Source organism: Salvelinus fontinalis, chromosome 6, assembly GCF_029448725.1.
Source record: "Salvelinus fontinalis isolate EN_2023a chromosome 6, ASM2944872v1, whole genome shotgun sequence".
Taxonomy (NCBI): Eukaryota; Metazoa; Chordata; class Actinopteri; order Salmoniformes; family Salmonidae; genus Salvelinus; species Salvelinus fontinalis.
The window spans coordinates 28,949,380-28,975,829 of NC_074670.1; the positions used below are offsets into that span (position 1 = coordinate 28,949,380).

General features: G+C 46.8%; 1 protein-coding gene across 2 annotated transcripts in view; it reads left to right on the forward strand.

Moving 5' to 3' along the window:
- Nucleotides 1-26,450, forward strand: part of LOC129857576 (nectin-2-like) — a 76,712-nt gene that overhangs the window by 18,181 nt on the left and 32,081 nt on the right. For both annotated transcript variants that reach the window (XM_055925982.1, XM_055925983.1), the window contains exons 2-3: nucleotides 25,520-25,629; nucleotides 26,196-26,445. In XM_055925982.1, coding sequence (XP_055781957.1) covers nucleotides 25,520-25,629; nucleotides 26,196-26,445 — 360 coding nt within the window. The remainder of the gene's footprint in view (nucleotides 1-25,519; nucleotides 25,630-26,195; nucleotides 26,446-26,450) is intronic.

Below are 26,450 nucleotides of genomic sequence, written 5' to 3' on the forward strand. Positions count from 1 at the left end.
TACCCAATAATGACAAAGCAAAAGCAGGTTTTATACATTTTTGCAAATGTATAAAAAATAAACTGAAATATCACATTTACATAAGTATTCAGACTCTTTACTCAGTACTTTGTTGAAGCACCTTTGGCAGTGATTACAGCCTTGAGTCTTCTTGGGTATGACACTACAAGCTTGGCACACCTATATTTGGGGAGTTTTTCCCATTACTGCAGATCCTCTCAAGCTCTATCAGGTTGGATGGGGAGAGTAGCTGCATGCTAGGAGCAAACATTGTGGCCCACGATGAGGTCTTACAGAGATCCCCACTGGGAGTGTTTGAGTTTGCCTGGCAGGGTTGCCAGATTGGAGGCCATCCCATCCAATCAAAGGGAGAAGAATTAGAAATCCCACCCTTTTTAAGGAATGCCAAATGCCGTTACGATGAATGGGAGTGGAAGGGTTTACAAAAACATAGCTCTGCTGAGGTCATTGGGGATCAGGTTGGATTGCAACTAGAGCAACACACACACACACACACACACACACACACACACACACACACCCGTCTGTAGATGTTATCAAGGCTGGATGTGGTATCAATCAGCTGAAATGCTGATAGTGCTCCTTATCATCCATCCCTCTATCAAAAATGTCTTAGTCACAGCAACACATTTGCACACACACCAGTTTCTGTCGCCCTGCCTGCCTCTGTACACTCAACACAGTATCTTAGAGAAGCAGTGTTTAGCTGTCCATGTTTGGTGTAGGAGATTCTCTTTGACACAGTCCCAGATGATTACCCAGCTACACTGGTCAAACCCCCATCGAGAGAGACTGAGTCTGGTAACAGCCCCTTGAATAAGACATGGCATGACACTGCAGCAACGGTTTCACAGTACCAGTTACCAAGACTCCTGCTGTGGCCAATGAAACTGTGACCCAAACAGTGGTGGAAAAGTACCCAACTGTCATATTTGAGTAAAAGTAAAGATACCTTAATAGAAAATGACAAAAGTGAAAGTCACACAGTAAAATCCTACTTGAGTAAGTCTAAAAGTATTTGGTTTTAATTATCTAAAGTTAAAATAATTTCAAATTCCTTATTTATGCCAGATCAGAGACAGTAGGGATGACCGGGGATGTTGTCTTGATAAGTGTGTGAATTATACCATTTTCCTGTTCTGCTAAACATTCAAAATGTAACATACATTTTCCCTGACACCCAAAAGTATGGAGTAAAAAGCACAATATTTTCATAAGGAATGTAGGGAAGTAAAAGTAGTCAAAAATATAAAGTACAGATATCCCAAAAAACTACTTAAGAAAAACTACTTTAAAGTACTACTTAAGTACTTTACACCACTGGACCCCATCCACCAACCAAAGCACTAGGACTATGCTGCTGGTTAAGGGGTCTGAGAGGGGGTGGGGGGTAGTAGGGCCTAGAGGGGTGGGTACAGTTGGAATGAAGGGGGCAGGTTTAGTGGGGGATGACATCATACTTTTAAATTCCTCACAGTGGCAACTTGGCACAGGGATATAAGGGGATTTGGAGGAGAGGGATAGGGAGGCAGGATCTGCTCATTTGTAATTTAGCATCATCCTCTCTCTGACCATTTAACAGTGACATCCAGCTATCACTGATGGAGTTGGGCCAATTATCTCTAACCTTTCTCTCTTTTTAACAAATCTCACACTTTTCTCGTCTTTCCCTCTCACCTTCCTCCCTCTCGATTTGTAAAATCCTCTGTGGTGCACTCAGCAGATCTGTATGGCACTAAACACAGAGGTCTTGACATTGTCCTAGCTACACACTTTGACGGACACGCATTTCCGTTGTCATTAGCAGTCACCTTAATGTGTCCAGATGGAGAGTGTGGTTTGTGTTATTGATCCTGTATCGATCAGGGAATGATGCAGTATCCATATGTTTTATTGAAAACATTTAGGTCTCGCGCTGACGGCTCCGTCAAACCCCTCTCTCGCTTTCTCGCTCTCTCTCGGTCTGTGTGTGTGTGTCCAAGTCAGTTTGACAGTTACCACCACTTTTGCTCACCCATTCTCTCTCACTTTTTTTCACATCTTTGTTTTTTCATAGTGTGTTGTATGTTATCCGTGATGTCACAACCTGTCTCTTCCACTTCTACACACCCAGTTGCCTTATTCTCTGCATCTCAGTTCAGCTCACTTTGAAGGTCATGTCAAGATCACACTTACCAGCCTGTCTGGACAGACAGAGACAGGGCTGAGGGAGGATATTTACTTAGTTGTGACAGGACCTTGTTTACAGTGACACTCCCAAGACCCAACCACATTATCACATTCTACTCTGGGCTGTTGATGGTGAAGAATTGAATGTCCCTGTTATCGCTCCTTCTTCCCCAAGTGTGCACTTGTTCCCTTCCCTGATTGGAAATGACTGGTATAAGAAATATGGTGTAAACTCCCATTAGTCCATGCTTCCACCAATCCAACGCTTTTAGATTTGTGGGAAGTAGTTCTTTAGAGCAGGAGAGAGGACGTGCCGTATTACTGGGCTACAGCCAGGGAAGACATTTAGGCAGTGAAGTGGGAGTTTATTTAGTGTGGGACATTTTATCAGAGATAAGAGTGGAGCTGGAACAGAACATTCAGTTATGTTTAAATTGTTCAAGATAAAACAGAAATATTAGTGTGCTCAGTCTTCTATTTCCTGATGTTCTTTTGAATCTCAGAAACATTAAAGTGAAGATGGCTGTTGGCAGACTGCATTTCTGATTAGTCACAACACACTGATGCCCACAGCTATTAACCTTACCAGCTCTGTTTGGCTTGTTCTGGGTGCATCCCAAAAGGCTCCATATATAGTGCACTCATTTTAACCAGAGCCTTATGGGTCCTAGTCAAGTGTGCACAATATAGGGAATAAGGTGCCATTTCAGATGTTACCTCTGTCAATTATAGTGTAGTTATGCAACTGCCACTCAAAGCAAACCTCATGATGACCATTTTCAACCTGAATTTCTACAGAAGACTAGCCTATCTGAATGATCCCCATTGAGATTCATTGTAGCCACCAGGACTGGTAGAAAGGAGACTGGAGTGACAGGTTGGCCTTTTCCTCTCACTGGGTTTTGTCAACAGGGCATGCCAAATTGTTTGTTTACTACAGATAGTCTTGGCACTTCATCTAAATAGAATTTTGTGTTGAATGAGCCCCCCCCCCCCCCCCACACACACACACACACACTATAGCTGATCCCATCCTTCTCACACAGCCACAGTGGGGTCTCTGACTCCTATTGCTCTATTCTTCTGCCCTCTGCCAGCCCTCTAACTAATGAATCCAATCTACCTCCTGTAGCTCTATCCCTCCCTCTTTCTTTCTTTCTGCTTTTCTTCATGTCTCACTCTCCCTCCATGCCTCCTACTTATCTTCCTTCCTCCTACTCCATGTCTCACTCTCCCTCCATGCCTTCTACTTATCTTCCTTCCTCCTACTTCATGTCTCACTCTCCCTCCATGCCTCCTACTTATCTTCCTTCCTCCTACTCCATGTCTCACTCTCCCTCCATGCCTCCTACTTATCTTCCTTCCTCCTACTCCATGTCTCACTCTCCCTCCATGCCTCCTACTTATCTTCCTTCCTCCTACTTCATGTCTCACTCTCCCTCCATGCCTCCTACTTATCTTCCTTCCTCCTACTCCATGTCTCACTCTCCCTCCATGCCTTCTACTTATCTTCCTTCCTCCTACTCTGTCTCACTATCTTCCCTTCTCTCTCTTTCTCTCTGTCTCCCCCATCTCTCCCCCTCCCTCCATCTCTGTCTGTTGATTTCCTCTGAGTAGCTTTTTAACTTCCTCATCTCTGTAATTTGGTCCTCGTAATTGATCCGTCTGTTCAGTAAGCTCCTGTCTTACAGTCCGTGTCCCCCTCTCCTTCCGTCCCTCCTTCCCCTCATCCCTCTTTTCTCCTTCTCTTTCTTGAGTCATCACTGCCTCGTTTCTCCTGTTGTAATTTGAATGTCTTTGGTTCCCTTCTTTCTCTGCTCTCTCTCTCTCTCCGTCTCTCTCTCTCCCCCCTCTGTCCTATTCCCTCTCTTTCTCTCTCCGTCTCTCTCTCTCCCCCCTCTGTCCTATTCCCTCTCTTTCACCTACATCAACCTTGAAGTTTCTCTTTAAGTCTGCCAGTACAAACTACTCTCCTTGTTGCTTATTTTCCCTCACTGTTTTGTAATGGTGCCTTTCCTATCAACATGGTGTATTGCTGCCTCTATTGCAGTCTCTCTCTGCCTCCTAACAATGTTCCCTTTTCTCCCTCCCTCCCTCCCCGGCTCTTGTCCCAGAAGGCAGTTTTTGAAGGTTAAGTTGCTGCGACAGTGCAACGTTTCCCAACAATCTTCTCAAGCCCTCTCCCTCCTCCTCCCTCCCTCACCCTGGCTGCAGAATGGCACTCAGCTGTCCCTCCAACACACACACACACTTAAAAAAAAAAAGTATTCACAGAACCTCAAGCTCAATGGTGGGCTGAATCACAGATTGACTAGAGAAGGAGGGAGGTTGTGTGAGGGAGAGGAAAGGGAAACAGATGTATGGTTTTATCAGGACTAACCTGTCCCACAGAGATGCTGTGGCCACACTCAATCCTCTGAGAACTCCTATTACACTCTCGGGACACTGCTTTGCTGTTACAAGGACTATAGAGCACATTACACAGATGTGAAGTATAGCCAGGTCATTTCCCCTAATGTACCATGCTTGGGTTCTACAGCAAGTTGGATTTGGGGAATTGAAGAACAGCATCATGTCTTGCCTTGATGTGAGATACTTCCATTCATATCAAGTTACTGTTGTACTGTGGGCCAGCCAGCCATTGGTGGGTAAATTATACACTGTTGTTATTGAAACAGGCCTGCCATTGTGTTCCTAGTGAAGTTCCCAGTTCCTCTTTCCTTAATTTCCCTGGTTTCCCCTTCTCCCTCTCTCCCCCAGGGCCACTAGAGGGTCACAGAGCAGCCTGTACCTTAGAACCTCCTCCCTCCCCTCCTTCGCTACCTTGCCAGTCCCCCCCCCCCTTGCCGGGCAAGCTCCTCCCCTCCTCTACCGGGCCAGCTCCTCCCCTCCTCCTCTACCGGGCCAGCTCCTCCCCTCCTCCTCTACCGGGCCAGCTCCTCCCCTCCTCCTCTACCGGGCCAGCTCCTCCCCTCCTCCTCTACCGGGCCAGCTCCTCCCCTCCTCCTCTACCGGGCCAGCTCCTCCCCATCTCCTCTACCGGGCCAGCTCCTCCCCTCCTCCTCTGCCGGGCCAGCTCCTCCCCTCCTCCCCTTCCTTCCTTCCAGCTCACCTGTGTGTCTGTGTGAATGGACAGAGCTGTCTGACTACCCAGCTCCAAAGGCAGAGCTCCAAACAATAGTCAACCTCTCTCTCAAATCAAATTTTATTGGCCACATAAACGTGTTTAGCAGATGTTATTGCGGGTGTAGTGAAATGCTTGTGCTTCTAGTTCTGACAGTGCAGCAATATCTAACAAGTAATATCTAACAATTTCACAACAAATACCTAATACACATAAATCATAAGACCTCGCCTTCTGGATGAGAGCGGAAGATGGAGGAACATGTGTAGAAAGTGGCTAGTTGGTGGTAGAACTACTTTGGTTTGTGTGTGTGGTGTATGTTTAGTTCCTGTTGGTGTTGTGTATCTCCTTCGTGCTAGTCGACTGGCTTTCTTAGCTACTTATGGGCTCTTCAGTACACACGGGGGGGTACAGAGCCAGGCATGTCACTGGGAACCCTCCTGGGTGTTCTGGCCTTGTAGGCAGCTAGGGGCAATTTCCTGATTTCTCCTTAACTTTCAGTGTCTTTTTATAGGAAACAATCCTCCCTCTCCTTTCTCACTACTCCTCCTCTCCTCCCTACGTTCACTCACTCTCAGTTGATTCCGTCCATCAGTGATTTCATGAATTCAGCTCTGTCGTGCTTGGTGTGTGTGTTCATGTTTGCGACGGGTGAGGGCTTTGGGCGTGGGAGAACGGTAGAGCGAGAGATGGAGAAAGAGAGAGGGAATGTGCTGTGACGCCAGCCGTGATTAGAGCTGTAACACTCTGATTTTTAAACCCACATTTAAATAGACATTGCCTAGGGAATGTTGGGGGGGGGGGGCTGCTCTCTAAACGAACACAAGCGTCTTTTAATTTCTCTTCTTTTAAATAGATGTCCCCAAGGCCCCACCTACCAACTTTTGTATTGCTCTCATTTTCTCGTTCTTTCTCTCCTCCCAACACGGAATAGCTTTATCCGCCATAGATTATTGATGTCCTCCCTAGCTATAACCCTCCTATCTGCCATTCTCCCTTTTCCTCAATCCTTTGGCTTTCTTCCCTGCACCAGTCAGGTCCCTTCCACGCTCCCTCCCTCGCTACCTCTCTTCCTCTCTCTCTCTCCCCCCTCATTCCTTCCAGCTGACTCCATCTCTCCCCTCAACTACTGTCATCTTCCTTCCTGTTCCCAGCTCAACTCTTCTTTCCTCTCGCTATCTGTCTTCCCCTCTTCTTCTCTTATTTCTCTCCATTTCTGGCCTACTTTCTAGCTCTCGCTCTGTGTGTTCCCTACTCTGCCTATATTTATTTACATGCACAGGGAGTGATGGATGGAAGAAGGTTTATATGGAGGGATGCATGGATGGAGTGGGTTTGGTGGCTGGCAGGATGTGAACAGACGCTGAACAGTTCTGTCAAGCTAAACATGGCTAATGACTTGGCAAATGGCTTCCTGCGTTTGTTGAGTCATTTTAGTGTTCTGTCAATGTCATCAGTTAGTTAGTTCAGTTCCATTTCAGTATTCTAAGATTGACACTTTCTCAAGTCCTCTCTTAGGACTAAATCTGATTTCATACTAGTGCCAAATGTAACTAGAGTATGAACTGGCCTTTATAAGGCAGAGATCTAGAGTTGGAGCTCATTCTAGAGACTGAAGCATAATAATGAGACTTAGATTCACACTTCTATTGTAGAACGTGCATTCCCATCCACCTCTCCTCTCCCCTCTTTCTGTACATGTCTCGTCCCCTTGTTGATGACATAATTATGCGGTGTCCAATGTGACAACTGCAGCTTAGCGACATAATGAGAACAAATTAATATTCACAGCGTGGGAAGGTGAACTAACACTACAAAACATTCATATTGAGTTGCACCCCCCACGGCCTCAATTCGTCGGGGCATGGACTCTACAAGGTGTCGAAAGCGTTCCACAGAGATGCTGGCCCATGTTGACTCCAATGCTTCCCACAGTTGTGCCAAGTTGGCTAGATGTCATTTGGGTGGTGGGCCATTCTTGATACACACTGTTGAGTGAAATCCAGCAACGTTGCAGTTCTTTACACTCAAACCGGTGCGCCTGCAACCTACTAGCATACTCCGTTCAAAGGCACTTCAATATTTTGTCCTCATCTCTCCCTCTGAATGGCACACATACACAATCCATGTCTCAGTTGTCTCAAGGGTTAAAATCCTTCTTTAACCTGTCTCCTCCCCTTCATCTACACTGATTTGAAGTGGATTTAACAAGTGACATTAAATCTTTCACCTGGTCAGTCTGTCATGGAGAAAGCAGGAGTTCTTAATGTGATGTATATGGTGTGAGTTGTGGTTTAGAGGAAGGGGGTGGCATTGTCCTACCATGCAGATGTAGCTGGAGTTTAAAAAAAAACCATACAATGATACATCTACCATTCTCTAGATTTCAGTATGTACTGCACATTCTCTGTTGTCCGTACCATCCCATCTGAATCAGTCTGTGGGAGAGGAGCAACAAGGCCTGTTGTATAATTGAAGCTGAATGCACCACCAGACCAGGAGATGTGTTGAACGATGGAGATGCTTGAGCTCCATCCTCCTTCAGGCACCCAACCATCAGAGCACCTAGCTAACCCAACCATCAGAGCACCTAGCTAACCCAACCATCAGAGCACCTAGCTAACCCAACCATCAGAGCACCTAGCTAACCCAACCATCAGAGCACCTAGCTAACCCAACCATCAGAGCACCTAGCTAACCCAACCATCAGAGCACCTAGCTAACCCAACCATCAGAGCACCTAGCTAACCCAACCATCAGAGCACCTAGCTAACCCAACCATCAGAGCACCTAGCTAACCCAACCATCAGAGCACCTAGCTAACCCAACCATCAGAGCACCTAGCTAACCCAACCATCAGAGCACCTAGCTAACCCAACCATCAGAGCACCTAGCTAACCCAACCATCAGAGCACCTAGCTAACCCAACCATCAGAGCACCTAGCTAACCCAACCATCAGAGCACCTAGCTAACCCAACCATCAGAGCACCTAGCTAACCCAACCATCAGAGCACCTAGCTAACCCAACCATCAGAGCACCTAGCTAACCCAACCATCAGAGCACCTAGCTAACCCAACCATCAGAGCACCTAGCTAACCCAACCATCAGAGCACCTAGCTAACCCAACCATCAGAGCACCTAGCTAACCCAACCATCAGAGCACCTAGCTAACCCAACCATCAGAGCACCTAGCTAACCCAACCATCAGAGCACCTAGCTAACCCAACCATCAGAGCACCTAGGTAACCCAACCATCAGAGCACCTAGGAAACCATCTGAACTCAGTCTACCATGGCTGAACGGACAGGAGATGGAGAGAAAGAGAGGGATGGGAAAGCGAGAAGTAGATAATTGTTCAGCACACAGAGATAAATGTGCCTTAGCAGTAGCTAAAGGGGGAGACGAGAGGAGAGAGGGATAGGGAAGAGAGGAGAAAGGGAAGCTCGTTTCAACACCATCAGCGGTGGTAATGAGACACAGGTGCTGCCTGTGAAACCACCGAGACTGTCAGAGGGGGAGAAAGGGGAGCGGGGGAGGAAGGGAAGAGAGGGAGGGAGTGAGAGAGGAAGGGAAAAGAGAAGGGAGGTGAGTGAAGAGGGGCAAAGAAAGATGGAGAGGAGGTGAAGATGGATGATGAGAGACAGACAAAGGGAGGGCACAAGCTGCACAGGAAGAGATGGAGTACAAATGAGGTGTGAACACTGAGAAATTTGAAGTGTCCGTGTGGGATAGCGAGTGTGAGCAACACACACGACAAGCCAAGGGGGCCTACTGTACTGTACCTGCAGTCCTCGTTAGAGAGCAGTAACAGAGTGGTAGAACAGTCGGAGGTGATCAGCAGGAGAGAGCCTAGAGACGCAGGAATTCTAACGTGTGTGTGTGTGTGGAGCGTAGGGCTGGGAATTGCCAGAGACCTCAAGGTAAAATATTATCACGATACTTAGGTGTCGATACAATGTGTATTGCGATTCTCAAGATTCTTTATGTATTGCAATTCGATGTTCCAAATATATTGCTCACCATATGTCTGCTGCAGAGGGACAAGAGAGAGCCATGAGAAAACAAGTTTTGATCAGTCATGGAGATAAAGGTGCTGAAAACAAATTGGCTTCCAATTTAAAAAGAAGATGGAGAACAAGCTATGGAGGAAAAATACTGGAGATTTGGTGCAGGTACAGACAACTAGCACAAAAATAATATTGTAATATTGTCAATACGACAAAGTACGATATATCGTCAAATTATATCTCGATAGATAACCGCATCGATTCCCCCCCATCATCACTAGTGGAGAGCAAATGCAAGAGTGTGTGTGAGGGACATCAGAGGCAGTGGGAGAATGGCATTTGTATTCAGAACAGAACTGAGTAAATATTTTGGAGGTGCCTGCTGTGTTGGGTAGATTGTTATTTGTGGCGGCGGATGAGAAACGAGGAGGCGGAGGAGACGAGGGAGAGAGAGAAGAGGGGAGGAGGAGAGCTCAAAGGAGTGCAATTGTTTACCCCACTATAGAACGTAAAGTCTGCTTTGCTCAGGGACCATGGAGAGATATCAATATAAACTACTCTGCTCTGCTCAGGGACCATGGAGAGATATCAATATAAACTACTCTGCTCTGCTCAGGGACCATGGAGAGATATCAACATAAACTACTCTGCTCTGCTCAGGGACCATGGAGAGATATCAACATAAACTACTCTGCTCTGCTCAGGGACCATGGAGAGATATCAATATAAACTACTCTGCTCTGCTCAGGGACCATGGAGAGATATCAATATAAACTACTCTGCTCTGCTCAGGGACCATGGAGAGATATCAATATAAACTACTCTGCTCTGCTCAGGGACCATGGAGAGATATCAATATAAACTACTCTGCTCTGCTCAGGGACCATGGAGAGATATCAATATAAACTACTCTGTTCTCTCCCTTCATTTGCTGCCAAATGAAGTGATGTAGAGCACCCTGCTACAGAGCTGCCCTCTGTCAGTCTGTGGCCATAGACACGGGGGGCCCTGGTCAAAAGAAGTGCACTATAAAAGGAATAGGGTGCCATTTGGCATGCGGTCAAGACTGGACAGTGAGTTCCTCTCCTAGTACTGTGTTCTGTTCCTCACGGTGTAATGGCCACTAGCTCAGTACACCCAGTATTGTTGCTGGAGCTGGGATGAGGCCATGAGTTTCACCTGCACTAAGATGAGATAAGACACGTGGGGTTCACTTGGTAATACCACCCATGAGATGGGGGACAGTAAGGACACACACAGTAGGGCTGGGAATTGGCAGGGACCTCACGATAAGATATGATCACGATACTTTGGTGCTGATTCAATGTTCCAAACATATTTCTCACCATATGTCTGCTGGAGAGAGCCATGAGAAAATTAGTTTGGATCAGTCATGGAAATGAAAAATGCTGAAAACAATTTGGCGTCCTATTTAACAAGATGGCGAACAAGCTATACAAATACTGGAGTCTTGGTGCAGCCAACTGCAGTCAATACGATATAACGTCAAAAATAATATCCTGATATGTAACTCTGTAGATTTCCCCCCTTGTCTAACACAGTGTGACCTCCTGCCCCATGGTGTATATGTTTTTAGCCATTGTTTCGAGGATAGGGCAGTGTGTGAGGGGGGAACGACAAGAGGGGTCATTCATTCATGAGAACACACACGCCCCACCCCCAGCCTTTCATCTCCACACTCACAGGCCTCTGTTGTTCTGTCAGTCTCACATGACGAAGCGAGCGATGGAGGAAGGAAGGGAGAGGGGGATGTGAAGGGCTGAGGAAGGCAGAGGCAGGAAGAGAACATGTGCTTCTAGGTTCCTGTACCATTTCAGAGTAGCTGGTTGTTGCTGTGGCTTTATCTCCATCTATGTTATTTCCCTCCTTTCTCTCTCTCTCTCTCTCTCTCTCTCTCTCTCTCTCTCTCTCTCTCTCTCTCTCTCTCTCTCTCTCTCACTCTCTCACTCTCTCACTCTCTCTCACTCTCTCACTCTCTCACTCACTCACTCACTCACTCACTCACTCACTCACTCACTCACTCACTCACTCACTCACTCACTCACTCACTCACTCACTCACTCACTCACTCACTCACTCACTCACTCACTCACTCACTCACTCACTCACTCACTCACTCACTCACTCACTCATATATTCCCCTCTAATTCTGTTGGCTAGGTTGAAAGCACAACTGGGTTGGGATCTGAACAAGGGGCCAGTCTATGTCCAGTCTGACTGAATGGAGCAGGGTGTTGGAGGAATGACTGCTGTTGACTATACTGTAGTATTGACTGCTGTTGACTATACTGTATTGAGGGGCTTGTATTGGCCTGAACTAGACACGGATAGACATGTCATCACGTCAAGTGTAGTCAGCTGGAAGTGTGTAGAGTGTGTATTGGGTTCCTTACAGTACCTGAGAAACTCATTAAAGGTTATGTGTATTGGGTTCCTTACAGTACCTGAGAAACTCATTGAAGGTTATGTTTATTGGGTTCCTTACAGTACCTGAGAAACTCATTAAAGGTTATGTGTATTGGGTTCCTTACAGTACCTGAGAAACTCATTGAAGGTTATGTTTATTGGGTTCCTTACAGTACCTGAGAAACTCATTGAAGGTTATGTGTATTGGGTTCCTTACAGTACCTGAGAAACTCATTGAAGGTTATGTGTATTTCTCTTGCTCTCTGAAAAGGAGGGGGGTCGTGTCATTCTGATGTCTGGAGCACTGGGGGCATTGCCCGGGCTTGTGTGTGTGTGAGAGAGACTAGCTGCAACGTGTGTAATTAGTTCTTCTGACCTCCTCCATCTATGCTGATGGATGGGGCTCTGATCTGGGGTGGAAATCTGGGATCAGTGTGGCAGATCCGCTCCTAATCAACGCTGCTCCCTGGAACGCCAGGTGGTAATGACTGCTCCGGAATATCACCGGAGCTGGAATTTAACCATCGCTCAAATCCCTTAATGGGAAACGCAACAAGCAGTCTAATTTTAAAGGATACAGAGATAAAGCTTATACCCTTCCTGTGTGTGTGTGCGCCTGCATGTGTGCGGGTCTGTGAGTGTGTGTGTGCGCCTGCATGTGTGCGGGTCTGTGAGTGTGTGTGTATGCTACTTTGCTGATGTGGAGCACAGTTATATGGAACGCCACTTTGCCTTCGTACTATTAGATCAAATTTCACCAGACAAGCTGGTTCCAGGTTTCCTATGACCTTCAACCTCTCCCTCTCTCTGTAGAGCTGCTGTTCATCTGAATATTCCTGCCTGGGCTGATGGAGATTCAAAGGAAGGATCAGTCAATTCCTGGCTCTCCTTTGAGGATCTGACTCATTAGCTAGTGTGTGTGATTAGCCAGCTAGCGTTTGAAGTGGCACTTGGTGTGTGTTAGCGCACAGCAGCACTGCCCTCTGTCCTCAGGTAGGTAGCAGCCCAGGTGTCCTTTCATTCCCAACATCCCACACCTGGAGAGGGGAGGAAGACGGGAGGAAGATCTATTAACCTGTCAGTCATAAGAGTTCCCACACTAGAAGACATCGTTAGTTTCCATGTTGACTGTTACTGTGGTTCATTTTTACCCACACAAATAGAGTACAATGTTTACTGAGTAATACAAACTTTCACGACCGACAGTTTTGGTTTGGGGGCAGGGTTAAGTTTCTGCAGTTACACTTTGTCTGTCTGTTAAAATTTGAACTTAACACTGAAACAGGACTTCCCCTAAAAGACCAGTGGTTAATTTTTACCCACACAAATAAGGAGATCGTTGTTGACTGAGTAAGACACAAACTTTCACTTTCACAACCGACAGTTTTGGTTTGATGGTTTGGGGGCAGTGTTAAATTTCTGCAGTTGCACTTTGTCTGTTAAAATTTGAACTTAACACTGAAACAGGAAATTGTCCTAAAAGACCAGTGTGTTGCTTAGTAAGGAATGTTGTCCACTAGATGGGAACTAACCCACCCATTCTACTGGACTCTGTATGTTATAGCTTGAGATGACAATGTGTGTTTGTGTGATGATTAAAAAAAAATAAAAAATCCCCTCGCATTCCTTTTCATAAAGATGTCCTCTGGCCCAAATCAGAACTCAACGTTGATACCAATGTCAGAATTAAAAAGAGTTCCCATCCTTTAGTGAACAAAATTAGAACACGTTGTGATAACGGAATGAATAGTTTCAGGTCTTGGTTTGGGGGTGGAGCATCTTTGCATTTTTTGAACAGAAATGACACAGTGAAAGGTGGATTAGGCTACAACACAATAGAGCCTCAATTGTCTGTCCCTCTGTCTGTGTGTTACTGATTACAGTCTGATGACTATGGGTCCTGTGGTAGTAGGGCATCAGAGCATGACTGGGACTGGGAGGGCCATGAGAGAGGGTCTATTTAGGGACCGTGTCCTATTTCCCCATCCTATCTCTCCTCTCCCATCTCTATCCATCCCTCTAATCTTAACAGAATAGACAAGTCAACAAAGGCAGCCCCTCCCAACTGTAATGACTGGTAGATGGGTGACTGTTCCTGCCTGATGGTGTGTGACTGTGTGTAATCGTGTGCACTATTGTTCCTGTGTGATCTTCAGAGAGCTGCCATTGCCTTAGATCAGTGTGCAAAGCCCAAAGAGAGGCAGGTAAATGTCCACTCAATGATTGTTGCTTTAATAAACCCTCAGTGATGTAGTAACGTTTGGAGCACTTTAGTAACAACACTGTTTAAACTCGCTAGCTCACGATGGACACAGTGTTCACAGCGCCAGTCACCATGGTGACGTAGGTAATATACCAACTCCCTATTTGTGCTGTAGAGGTGTTAGATTTGAAAGCGCTATAGGACATGACTGTTGGTTGGTTCACACCATTCTCTCTTACAATGTAAACTAAAGCTCCTATTTAAACCCAGTTTATGATCATACAGGAAGAGAGGCTGTGTTCTCTCTTACTCCATCCCTCTCTTCTTCTCACTTTAGCTGGGTTTCATGTGACCTGCCACCTATTCAGAATGGAACAATGGCAGGAGGGAACCCATCTGTCTGCTGGTCCTAACATACCTGAGAGAAACAGCAGGACAATGGAACTGTTCTGTTACTTCCTTCACAAAGAATCTTTCTACCCCTTTGTGCGTCTCTCTCTCTCTTGGCCTCTTGGTGTGTCTCACATTGTCTGTCTCTCTCTCTCTCTCTCTCTCTCTCTCTCCTTCTCTTCTTCCGCCTCCCTTGCTTGTCAGCAGTGATTCATTCCAACAGGCTAGCTTTCTAATTTAGGCCCGAGTCGTCCTCAGCTGTTCTGATGTAGTCGATCAGCTGATAATATCTGACCAAGTGTTCACTACCCTGTCCCTCAGTCAGCGTTTTGTTAGCCAGCCATATGGTCAGGCATTGGTTTGATGCATGAGTCCTGATCCAATCAGACAGATTGTGGTTTAATGCACTATACATATCACATACACCAGGGGTAGGTAACCCTGTTCCTTGTGTTCTGCAGGTACTCCAGGATTTTGTTCCAACTAGGCACTACACCAGGGGTGCGTGTAGTTAGCTAGAATATGTGCTATGTTGTGGAACGGTTTCTACTGAACGACACGTTTTCCCAAAATGTTCTTGAATGGACTCAGAGGTTTTCTCCGTTCGGTAGGTGTGTCGGGTCTTGAAGTAATGACTGACGTATTTAAAGGGCAGCGGTGCATTTTGAACTCCCAACTCCTCCCTGTTTAACTGGTTGTTCAGTCCTGCACTGTTTCACTTCAATAGAACGTTCTATTATGTTTTTCTATACTGAACACAGCCCTGACCAACTTAGCTAATTGATCTGTTCAGTGATTGCCTAAATTCAAGACACCTGGTCTTCCAGGTCAGTTAAAAAACATGAAGTGCCTATGTCTTCCAGACCAGGGTTGTCTTCCAGGACCAGGGTTGTCTTCCAGGACCAGGGTTGTCTTCCAGGACCAGGGTTGTCTTCCAGGACCAGGGTTGTCTACCTCCTGATGTACACTCTTTGAATCCTCTAAAAGTATCAGTAATTGGATTGGTCTCCCGTGTCTTTGATTGGGGGACGGAGCCTTTCAAGCCACGACGGCGACCAATGGGCGTGTGTAATTAGGTTTGAGTGACAGCTCTAACAAAAGCAGAAAGAGCAGCTGGGAAACGTCCCAAGGTGAATTAAAGTTGAACGTAACCGATGGCAACAAGGGAGTGCGGCAACACCGCTGTTTGTGTTGTCGACGAGGTGTGAACTGAGGTGTATCCCCTTGTTATAGGCACATTGTTACACTGCTCAGGAGTGATGGAGTCTCTCCTGAAACACACACACACACACACACACATAGAATGCAGACAGTTTTGAGTAGTACAAAAGGCCAGCACTTGATAAAGTTGCAATTGTGTATATTTATGTCCATAACTTAAAAACCTTTTGGAGAAGTTCCTGTCTGGTGTAGCGTGTGTCTACCTGATCACCTGCCACTCCCTGTGATCCTAGACCTGTATAATTGATGGTAACTCTATTCTGGGGCTGAGGAGGTGAGATAGTGGCAGACGACAGACACTGGCTGAGAGGGATGTCGGCCTGTTTTTTTTGCTGAAGCTGGCAGCCTGCTAGACTCGCTAAAGAGGTGTAGGACAAGGCTAGAATTAAAAAGAGATCAGGGAAGTTTGAGAAACTGATCCCGAATCTGTGTTTAGGGGTTACTACAGGAAGTTTCCCCTGACACTGATCTGAGGTCTGGTTTGTGTTAGTTAGGATCTCCTTGGGGAGGTTTTGGTTGGAATGAGGTGGAGTGAGAAGACTAGGCCAGAACCAGATGAACAAGGATAGACCAAAGCTAGAAGGATAACGTGTGCGAGAGAGGGAGGACCTGGACTGAAATAAGGTGGGTATAGAACAAAGCTGTTATGGCCAGACAGTCCCAGAGGAGAGGTGGACTGTACTGTAGCAGTCGGATGTGTCCCAAATGCTACCCTATTCCCTTTATAGTGCACTACGTTTGACCCGGGTCCACACATCCATCGAGACTGTAGCAGTATAACAGCAGAGAGACTGAGTCATGCAGTAGCAGCAGTATATTTGGCTGAGGAGAGCAGTGTACTCTCTGTTCTCTGTAAACAACCATGTGTTGTCTTTATGGGGCCTGAACAGGCCAACAACCAGACAAAAGCCCACAACACAACCACATTTTCATCCTCCTGTAGTCTCTCTGGAGTCACAAATCCGTTCTCTTTCTTGATATTGTTCCCCCCCCCCCCAGTGTAAATGTTTCTCTCTATCATTAATGGAGGTATGAGAAGAGGAGACCGCTGTGCTCTTTTTCACAAGGAAATTAATAATTCAGCCCCTGTAGAGACGAGAGAGCCTGCCTGGGCCTCGCCGTGTGTGTGCACCCGCTTGAGTTGAATGGGTATGCATGTTTCTATGCAAATCTTTTTTTTGTTTAGTTGAGTACTGGGCTTTTTCTTTGCCTGCACCTCCTTAAATGATGTAGTATGTACTGTACAGAATGGTACAAAACCATGTCAATGTTCAGTACTGTATGTTAGTAGGTATACCCCTTGTTAGGAGACTACGCTACTCTGGACATTTAGTGCACTACTGTTGAAATTAAATTCAGCTACTGTATGGCTGCACTCAGTCATATGATGCATGCCCTATGGGCCCTGGTCAAAAGTAGTGCCCTACTGTATTTAGGGAATAGGGTGCCATTTGGGGTGGAGCTTATTCAAAGTCTGCCTCTATAATGATCACTCCATCCAAACAAACTCACTGGACCAGAATTGACCTTCTGCTCTCTGGTATGTGCACAACTGGTGAGAAGGTGGGGATGGAGGGAGAGATAGATGGACAAGGAGAGAGGGAAGGGTGGAAATCCAGAGATACAGCATGTAATACATTTAGTCTGTAATTTCCTTCTGGGGTTTCTGCAGTTAAAGGGACTGGAGGCCCCTGTCAGATCCTGCTGGAAGGCATTTCAGTTGGAGGCATACTAACTATTGAAATGTTTTTTAGTTTTTGTGTAATTAAGTAACAAACTTGACTTTTTGTGTGGAAATGTTAACATATTTTCTACAGAACAAACTCTAATACAAAGCATGTAAACAAGCTTTGGTATGCAAACAGACAGGGGGAGCACACATGCCCATATACACAACATGATGCCCCACACAGACACCACATACGCTGCTGCTACTGTGTATTATCTATCCTGTTGCCTAGTCACTTTGCCCTGAGAGAGAGACTTTCACCTGACTTAGAACCCATGCAACCTCACTACTGGATTGGTCTCTGAATAGTCTATATATGACTAAATATTTATCCATTGGGTGACGTGTGTGCCAATCTCAGATGACAACCTTTAAAAAATTTAAAAAAAAAAATGTGTGTACAGTGCATTCAGAAAGTATTCAGACCCTTTCACTTTTTCCACGTGTTACGTTACAGCCTTATTCTAAAATGTATTATTGTTTCTTCCCCTCATCAATCTACACACAATACCCCATAATGATGAAGAATTTTATTTTAGCAAATATATTTTTTTAAACGAATCACATTTATGTATTCAGACTCTTTACTCAGTGCTTTGTTGAAGCACCTTTGGCAGCGATTACAGCCTTGAGTCTTCTTGGGTATGATGCTACAAGCTTGGCATATCTGTATTTGGGGAGTTTCTCCCATTCTTCTCTGCAGATCCTCTCAAGCTTTTTCAGGTTGAATGGGAAGCGTTGCTGCACAGATATTTTCAGGTCTTTCCGAAGATGTTCGATTGGGTTCAAGTCGGGGCTCTGGCTGGGCCACTCAAGGACATTGAGACTTGTCCCGAAGCCTCTCCTGCTTTGTCTTGGCTGTGTGCTTAGGGTCGTTGTCCTGTTGGAAGGTAAACCTTCACCCCCAGACTGAGGTCCTGAGCAATCTGGAGCAGGTTTTCATCAAGGATCTTTCCCTCGATCCTGACTAGTCTCCCAGTCCCTGCTGCTGAAAAACATCCCCACTGCATGATGCTGCCACCCATGCTTCACCGTAGGGATGGTGCCAGGTTTCCTCCAGACGTGATGCTTGGCATTCAGGCCAAAGAGTTCAATCTTGGTTTCATCATACCAGAGAATCTTGTTTCCCATGGTCTGAGTCATTTAGGTGCCTTTTGTCAAACTCCAAGCGGGCTGTCATGTGCCTTTTTTTACTGAGAAGTGGCTTCCGTCTGGCCACTGTACCAGAAAGGCCTGATTGGTGGAGTGCTACAGAGATGGTTGTCCTTGTGGAAGGTTCTCTCATCTCCACGGAGGAACTCTGGAGCTCTGTCACTGTGACCGTTGGATTCTTGATCACCTCTCTGACCAAGACCCTTCTCCCCCAATTGCTCAGTTTGGTCCAGGCAGCCAGCTCTAGGAAGAGTCTTGGTTCCAAACTTCTTCCATTTGAGAATGATGGAGGCCGCTGTGTTCTTGGATCTTCAATGCTGCAGAAATTATTATTATTATTTTTATTTTTGGTACCCTTCCCCAGATCTGTGTCTCGACACAGTCCTGTCTCGGCGCTCTATGGACAATTCCATCGACCTCATGGCTTGGTTTTTGCTCTGACATGCACTGTCAACCTCCTTTTTGAAATATGAATGTCTCTGTGGATGTTTAATTTGCTGAAGAAACAGTTGACTAAAGTTATGACTTATTGTCTACAGTACAGGTGTTAATGCTTTCGACCTGTCCCCAAATGAATATAGTTGGTTCAGAGTTCGTCCTGATCGTGTCTGGTGTGGGTGGGCAGAATCAACATGCGCGTGCGGTCTGGTCAGCACGTTAGCTAGGACAGCAACGGGCAGGGCAGGCGTTTGACAAGCTTACAACAGGAGAGGAAGTGGAGAGTGAAACATGGCCCATCCTCTCATTGACCTTCTCTCAGCCCACTACATCACCAGATAATCAATACACAGGAAGGATACATTTAGATACACTACAACAATAGGCTGTGCCTCAAATGACACCCTATTCCACATGTAGTTCCCTATATGGGTAAAGGGGCGCTGGTCAGTAGTGCACTACAGTGCATTCGGAATGTATTCAGACCTTCACTTTTTTTGAGGCTTCACTTCAAGTAGAGATACTGTACCGACTACACAGCAGCCCAATTCTGCTGTTACTTTGAGATAAGAGTGTGTAGTTTAGAGGGCAAATGCCGGCCATTATACACAGTTACTGTAGATTCTACCACTGTAGCCTGTATCAAGGCTGTTATTCTCCTAGACCAGAAGGCACAAAGGCTAATGTATGTTCTCCCTCGCCACCACACAGCCTACAGCAGCAACTACTTATTAGACTACTTTATTAGCCCAGTCACAGGCTTTGTCCCAAATAGTACCCTATTCCCAATGTAGTGCGCTATTTTTGACCATGGCCCACAGGGCTCTAAATACACACTATATCGGGAATAGGTGCCATCTGTGATGGATGTCAGTGACACAATGGCAGTCAGAGTACTTGCAGAGATGCAGGTTATTTGGCTCCAAGCCCAGAGACCAACCACTGGCCAGCCCACAGGATCACACTGAGGAACTAAAAGACTAAATGTGTTTGGTTGAATACCAGAGGGAGTGCAGCAGATAATGTAGCTAATGAAATAAATCAAGGTCCAGGATGATTGAACAAATGGACCACCACAGAGCTCTGGGGAGAACAGGGTAGCACAGGGGCTAATGTACAAGGCCATTCTCAGTAGGATACATCACAGCACAATGTTTAGCAGTGGAAAACAACTCGTTGTTCTTATTGGACACATGCAGGTTGAACCTCCCTGCTTTACTCAATTTCCAAATGTTTTCAGTTTCCTCCCAACTGAACAGGACTTGACTAGAGCACACACAGCAGGGAATACTGTTTGAGGATTAAACCTGTATGGCATTAGACAGTTGGCTGAATGCTTGTTTTGGCCAGTAAATGGTCTAGTGAGTACTGGGGATGTGGTGTTACTCTGTAAATAACTGGCCTCTTTGGGGCTGGAGATGAACTGTGCTGCATCACAATGACCATCAGACAGAGGACAAGAGAACCATTAGCCATCAGCCTCACTCCCTCACTCAGTCACACACTGATTCAGGTAAGCAGCAGGCAGGCAGGGATAGAGGGAGTTAAGTAGACAGGCAGGCAGGTAAACAGTCAAACCAACATGGAGGCAAGCGGGCGGGGAGGCAGGCAAGCGGGCGGGGAGGCAGGCAAGCGGGCGGGGAGGCAGGCAAGCGGGCGGGGAGGCAGGCAAGCGGGCGGGGAGGCAGGCAAGCGGGCGGGGAGGCAGGCAAGCGGGCGGGGAGGCAGGCAAGCGGGCGGGGAGGCAGGCAAGCGGGCGGGGAGGCAGGCAAGCGGGCGGGGAGGCAGGCAAGCGGGCGGGGAGGCAGGCATGCGGGCGGGGAGGCAGGCAAGCGGGCGGGGAGGCAGGCAAGCGGGCGGGGAGGCAGGCAAGCGGGCGGGGAGGCAGGCAAGCGGGCGGGGAGGCAGGCAAGCGGGCGGGGAGGCAGGCAAGCGGGCGGGGAGGCAGGCAAGCGGGCGGGGAGGCAGGCAAGCGGGCGTGGGGGGAGGCAGACAAGCAGGCAGGGAGGCAGACAAGCAGGGGAAGGGTAATAGGCGTATGTTCCCTTTAAAGCCACGGCTGTTCAAATGGTGTCTGTGTGTGTGTCATACTCCCACTGTTTCTCTGCCCTCTCTCTATTCTGAGACAGTCCTCATTTTCTCTCAAGGTCAAGTGTATGTCGTCTACCTTTGCTCTCCTTTACTGCTCCATACCTCCCCCTCTCCCTTTTCCTCTTTCTTTCTGTCATTCATCTCTCCATGCACTGATTCCCTCTCCTGTTCTTGCTCTCATTCTCAACATCTCTCCTACTTTATTTCTCTCCCTTTCCCTTTCTATCTCCTGTCTCCCGCTCTTCTCTTTCTCTCTGTCGCTCATCAACCTTGTTTATTGCTTCTCCCTTTTCCCCTCCCCCTCCAGTCCTTGTACCCTGTTCTATCCATTCTTCCCTCATGTCCCTTCCTTCACTCATCACTCTCACCCTGCTCTCTCCCTTTGTCAGTCTCTCTCACCCTCTCTCTCTTTCAACCTTTCATCCCCGCTCTCTCTTGCTGTCCACTCATCCTGCTTCACTTTGACATCTCCTAGCTGTCTCTCCTCCTCTCATCCTTCCATCCTCCCGGCACACCTCTCCTCCTTTTCGGATCCGTTTTCCCTCCAGCAAAGGCATGGTGGGAAATATGTAAATGTCAGGCAGAGCGCCGAGAGGAAGGGGTTAATATAGCAGGGGTGTCACTGTTCATAGGGTGTGAGAGAGGGAGAGACATAATGATTGGTGACAGTACTTAGGATGCCGACTTGAACATTGATGTGCTACTTTTAGATGCTAAATCTGTGTACGTGTTGGTATTTGTATTGGTGTGTGTGTTGTCACCCATCCTTTAGGCGGTAAACTGAAGTAAAGTAGAGCAGCACTGACTGACACGCAGCTTCTGTTCTCTCTCTCTCTCCACCCCTCCAACCTTCTCTTTCTCTGTTTCCTCTACCCTCCAACTGTCTCTTCTGTTTCCTCTACCCTCCAACCTTCTCTTCCTCTGTTTCCTCTACCCTCCAACAGTCTCTTCTCTTCTGTTTCCTCTACCCTCCAACAGTCTCTTCTCTTCTGTTTCCTCTACCCTCCAACAGTCTCTTCTCTTCTGTTTCCTCTACCCTCCAACAGTCTCTTCTCTTCTGTTTCCTCTACCCTCCAACAGTCTCTTCTCTTCTGTTTCCTCTACCCTTCAACTGTCTCTTCTGTTTCCTCTACCCTTCAACTGTCTCTTCTGTTTCCTCTACCCTCCAACCTTCTCTTTCTCTGTTTCCTCTACCCTCCAACCTTCTCTTTCTCTGTTTCCTCTACCCTCCAACTGTCCCTTCTGTTTCCTCTACCCTCCAACCTTCTCTTTCTCTGTTTCCTCTACCCTCCAACTGTCTCTTCTGTTTCCTCTACCCTCCAACCTTCTCTTTCTCTGTTTCCTCTACCCTCCAACTGTCTCTTCTGTTTCCTCTACCCTCCAACTGTCTCTTCTGTTTCCTCTACCCTCCAACTGTCTCTTCTGTTTCCTCTACCCTCCAACTGTCTCTTCTGTTTCCTCTACCCTCCAACTGTCTCTTCTGTTTCCTCTACCCTCCAACTGTCTCTTCTGTTTCCTCTACCCTCCAACTGTCTCTTCTGTTTCCTCTACCCTCCAACTGTCTCTTCTGTTTCCTCTACCCTCCAACTGTCTCTTCTGTTTCCTCTACCCTCCAACTGTCTCTTCTGTTTCCTCTACCCTCCAACTGTCTCTTCTGTTTCCTCTACCCTCCAACTGTCTCTTCTGTTTCCTCTACCCTCCAACTGTCTCTTCTGTTTCCTCTACCCTCCAACTGTCTCTTCTGTTTCCTCTACCCTCCAACTGTCTCTTCTGTTTCCTCTACCCTCCAACTGTCTCTTCTGTTTCCTCTACCCTCCAACTGTCTCTTCTGTTTCCTCTACCCTCCAACCGTCTCTTTCTCTGTTTCCTCTACCCTCCAACCGTCTCTTTCTCTGTTTCCTCTACCCTCCAACTGTCTCTTCTCTTCTGTTTCCTCTACCCTCCAACTGTCTCTTCTCTTCTGTTTCCTCTACCCTCCAACTGTCTCTTCTCTTCTGTTTCCTCTACCCTCCAACTGTCTCTTCTGTTTCCTCTACCCTCCAACTGTCTCTTCTGTTTCCTCTACCCTCCAACTGTCTCTTCTGTTTCCTCTACCCTCCAACTGTCTCTTCTGTTTCCTCTACCCTCCAACTGTCTCTTCTGTTTCCTCTACCCTCCAACTGTCTCTTCTGTTTCCTCTACCCTCCAACTGTCTCTTCTGTTTCCTCTACCCTCCAACTGTCTCCTCTCTCCTCTACCCTTCAACCCAAATCAAATGTTATTAGTCTACACCTGTTGTTAACCAAGCATGTGACAAACTGAAGTTCTTACTAACAGGCCCTTCCCAACAATGCAGAGAGGGAGAAAAGGGACTAGGCAACAGGATAGACTAAACGGTAACAGCAGCGTATGTGATGAGTCAAGAGTTCGCACACAAAAGGTACATGCAGTAACTCCGGGTAGCTATTGGTTAACTACAAAAAAATATATAAATGCAACATGTAAAGTGTTGGTCCCATGTTTCATGAGCTAAAATAAAAGATCCCAGAATTTTTACATACACACACAAAGCTTATTTCTGAAAAATTGTGGCCAAATTTGTTTACATCCCTGTTAGTGAGCAATTGTCCTTTGCCAAGATAATCCAGCCACCTGACTGGTGTGATATATCAAGAAGCTGATTTAAACAAACTTCTAAAATAGTCTTATGGCTTGGGGGTAGATGATGTACAGGGTCTTGTTGGTTCCAGACTTCGACCCTCTCTCTCGATCTCTTATATATATTTCATTTGAATTTGTCCTCCTTAATATTAGTTTTCTGTTTAAGGCATCCTTACCTTAGCAACACAGCACACACACCATAAATAATCAAGTCAACCCTTGTCGTTCTAATGATAGTCTACAATCCTGGGGGGTTAGTCATTTCAGGGAGTGGGTTATATTTATATCACTGGGGGGGTTGGATGTCTCAAACCATTCCTCTCCTCTCATCCCCCTCTCATCTTGGAGAGAGTTAAACTGGGTTGGTTTTCCTCTTATTGCTCTGTCTGTGACTGACAGCAGGCAGGCTTTCCTCGGCCCTGTCCCTCTGGGCTTTCTACCTGCCTTACTTCCTTCCTGGGATTACAAAGTGTGTGTGCGCGCGCACACATCAATACAGGTCTGTGTAATGACCTGTGGCGTGCAAGGTTGACTCAATTAATACTCCCCAGTGGAGACGAGCAATCCTGGGTTTCAATAGCCCTCCCTCCTTCCCTCACTAGAGCCGAGCAGGTCCCAGAGCTAATCTGTAGTTGGTCTATCTGCTGCAGGTGGATTGAAGTGAGGCTGCTGCCTGATCCCTCACAAACACCTAGATCACACAGCAGTAGGCCCCTACACTAGGACACAATACACACTGGTCTTCAAGGTCTGGAGAGGCACCAGGATCCAGCTAGAACACTCAGATTCTGAACCCTTCCCCCCTCATGAGGGGAATACCAGTGCTTCTGGCTCTTCCATCCTGGCAGCAGAGTCTCCAGGTGGTTGTAAAGAGGTTCTGTGGTTGCAGAAGGGTTATTTTGTGGTTGGAGTCTGACATTGGGTTGGTGCTGGGAGTGACGGTGGGTAATTCTAGGAAATGCCTTGCTTGTTTTCTTTCGCTATCTTTTCTCTCTCTCTTCCTGTTTAAAGACCATGGTAGCAGAGGTAGGCTGTGTGGGTTTCTCATCACCACCACCAGAGAAGACCGTCAGTCCTGGCCTTTGACTCGTGTCTCTATAGGGATGGTGTGTTTTCCACCCCACCTTCTCTAGTTTCTGTTTCTCCACTCAGAGAGGATGAACAAACCAGTAGAACCAGTTATGATGCTAAAATTGATTTCTGTATCAATCACGTGGGTGTGTGCATCATGTTAAGAAGCCTGTGGCTGCACAATATGGGAACACACACACACGCAGAGAGAGAGAGAGCGAAATGTTGGTAAACATTGACAGGTGTGTCGCAGCAGATAATTTGTCTTTACCTAGAACAGGTAGACCAGACACACACACACACACACCGATGCACACTCATTCATACAGTTAATTACATCTTCACGCAGACATGCACGAAAGACACCTTCTGGTGACTTGTCAGTATGTTGTGGTCCTGATAATGTAGGACAACATGTACACAAACACACACCAATCCCTGTACACAGTGTGTGTGTGTGTGTGTGTGTGTGTGTGTGTGGATGCCCAGAGTAAATAGCTGGTTCTAGAAAAGCATAAGCAATCCAAATGATTTATGACCTGTGTGGAGCAGACTGGGCTTTTTTCTCATCACTACATGTGCTCGCGCACACACACACACACACACCCCTCTAGCAGACTCCTGGAGCGTTGACCTACTTGCTTACTGTAGGTAGTCTTAATGGTGTACCAGACGATTCCACAGAACTATAATCGGTCATCGGACAGACTAGGGCCTGGTCCCAATAGTGCCAACAAGCTTCCTCTCCTACTCACCTTTCCTTCATGGCCCCTGACAAAGAACAGTGAGGGGAAAACAGGAAGGTGCTCTAACGTCCTCTCCTCTTCCTCCCAGGGGCGTTGTCTCAGCGGGTGAAGGTTGAACCGGAAGTGATGTCCTACCCCAGCCAGGCGGTCAACCTGAGGTGTGCCTTCACAGACCCTGGAGGGATACAGCTCACACAGGTCAGTGTCAGACAGGAACTCGTATGTAGACAAATATATATGTTTCTACAACATGAGAAGAAAGGCCTAAATGATCACACACACACATACAGGAACTCATGGCCATTCATGACCATTAACAAGAGAAAATTCTACATTATTATTAAGACACTTTGTCCTTGATCATCCAAGTGTACGTGCACTGTACATGGATTGTCTGATATGCTATTTGATTTGAAAGCTTTTATCTACAGTAGTGGGGCGGCAGGTAGCCTAGTCGTTAGAGCATTGGGCCAGTAACCGAAAGGTTGCTAGATCGAATCCGCGGGCTGACAAGGTAAAACATCTGTCGTTCTGCCCCTGAACAAGGCAGTTAAGCCACTGTTCCCTGGTAGACCATTATTGTAAATAAGAATTTGTTCTTAACTGACTTGCCTAGTTAAATAAAGGATTAAAAAAATTAAATCAAAGATAGTAATACATGTTCACAAAGAAAAGAGTAAGAGTCGCTGTTATTTATTGACCCCTTTTCCCCATTTGACAGGTTGTGTAATATTTGAATGAATGAACTTGACTCTACTACGCAGGTGTCCTGGATCTATGAGCCGAAGGAGGGCGAGCGGCTCAACATCGCCGTGTACCACCCTACCTTTGGGGCAAGTTACCCCACATCTCCCCTGAAGGGGCGGGTCCGCTTCACGACGGTACCCCCCTCCCTCAACAACCCCTCCATCCAGATCTCGGACGTCAAGATGACTGACGAGGGGAAATACATCTGTGAATACGCCACCTACCCCAGCGGCAACGAACAGGGCGTCACCTCCCTCGTCATGCTCGGTACG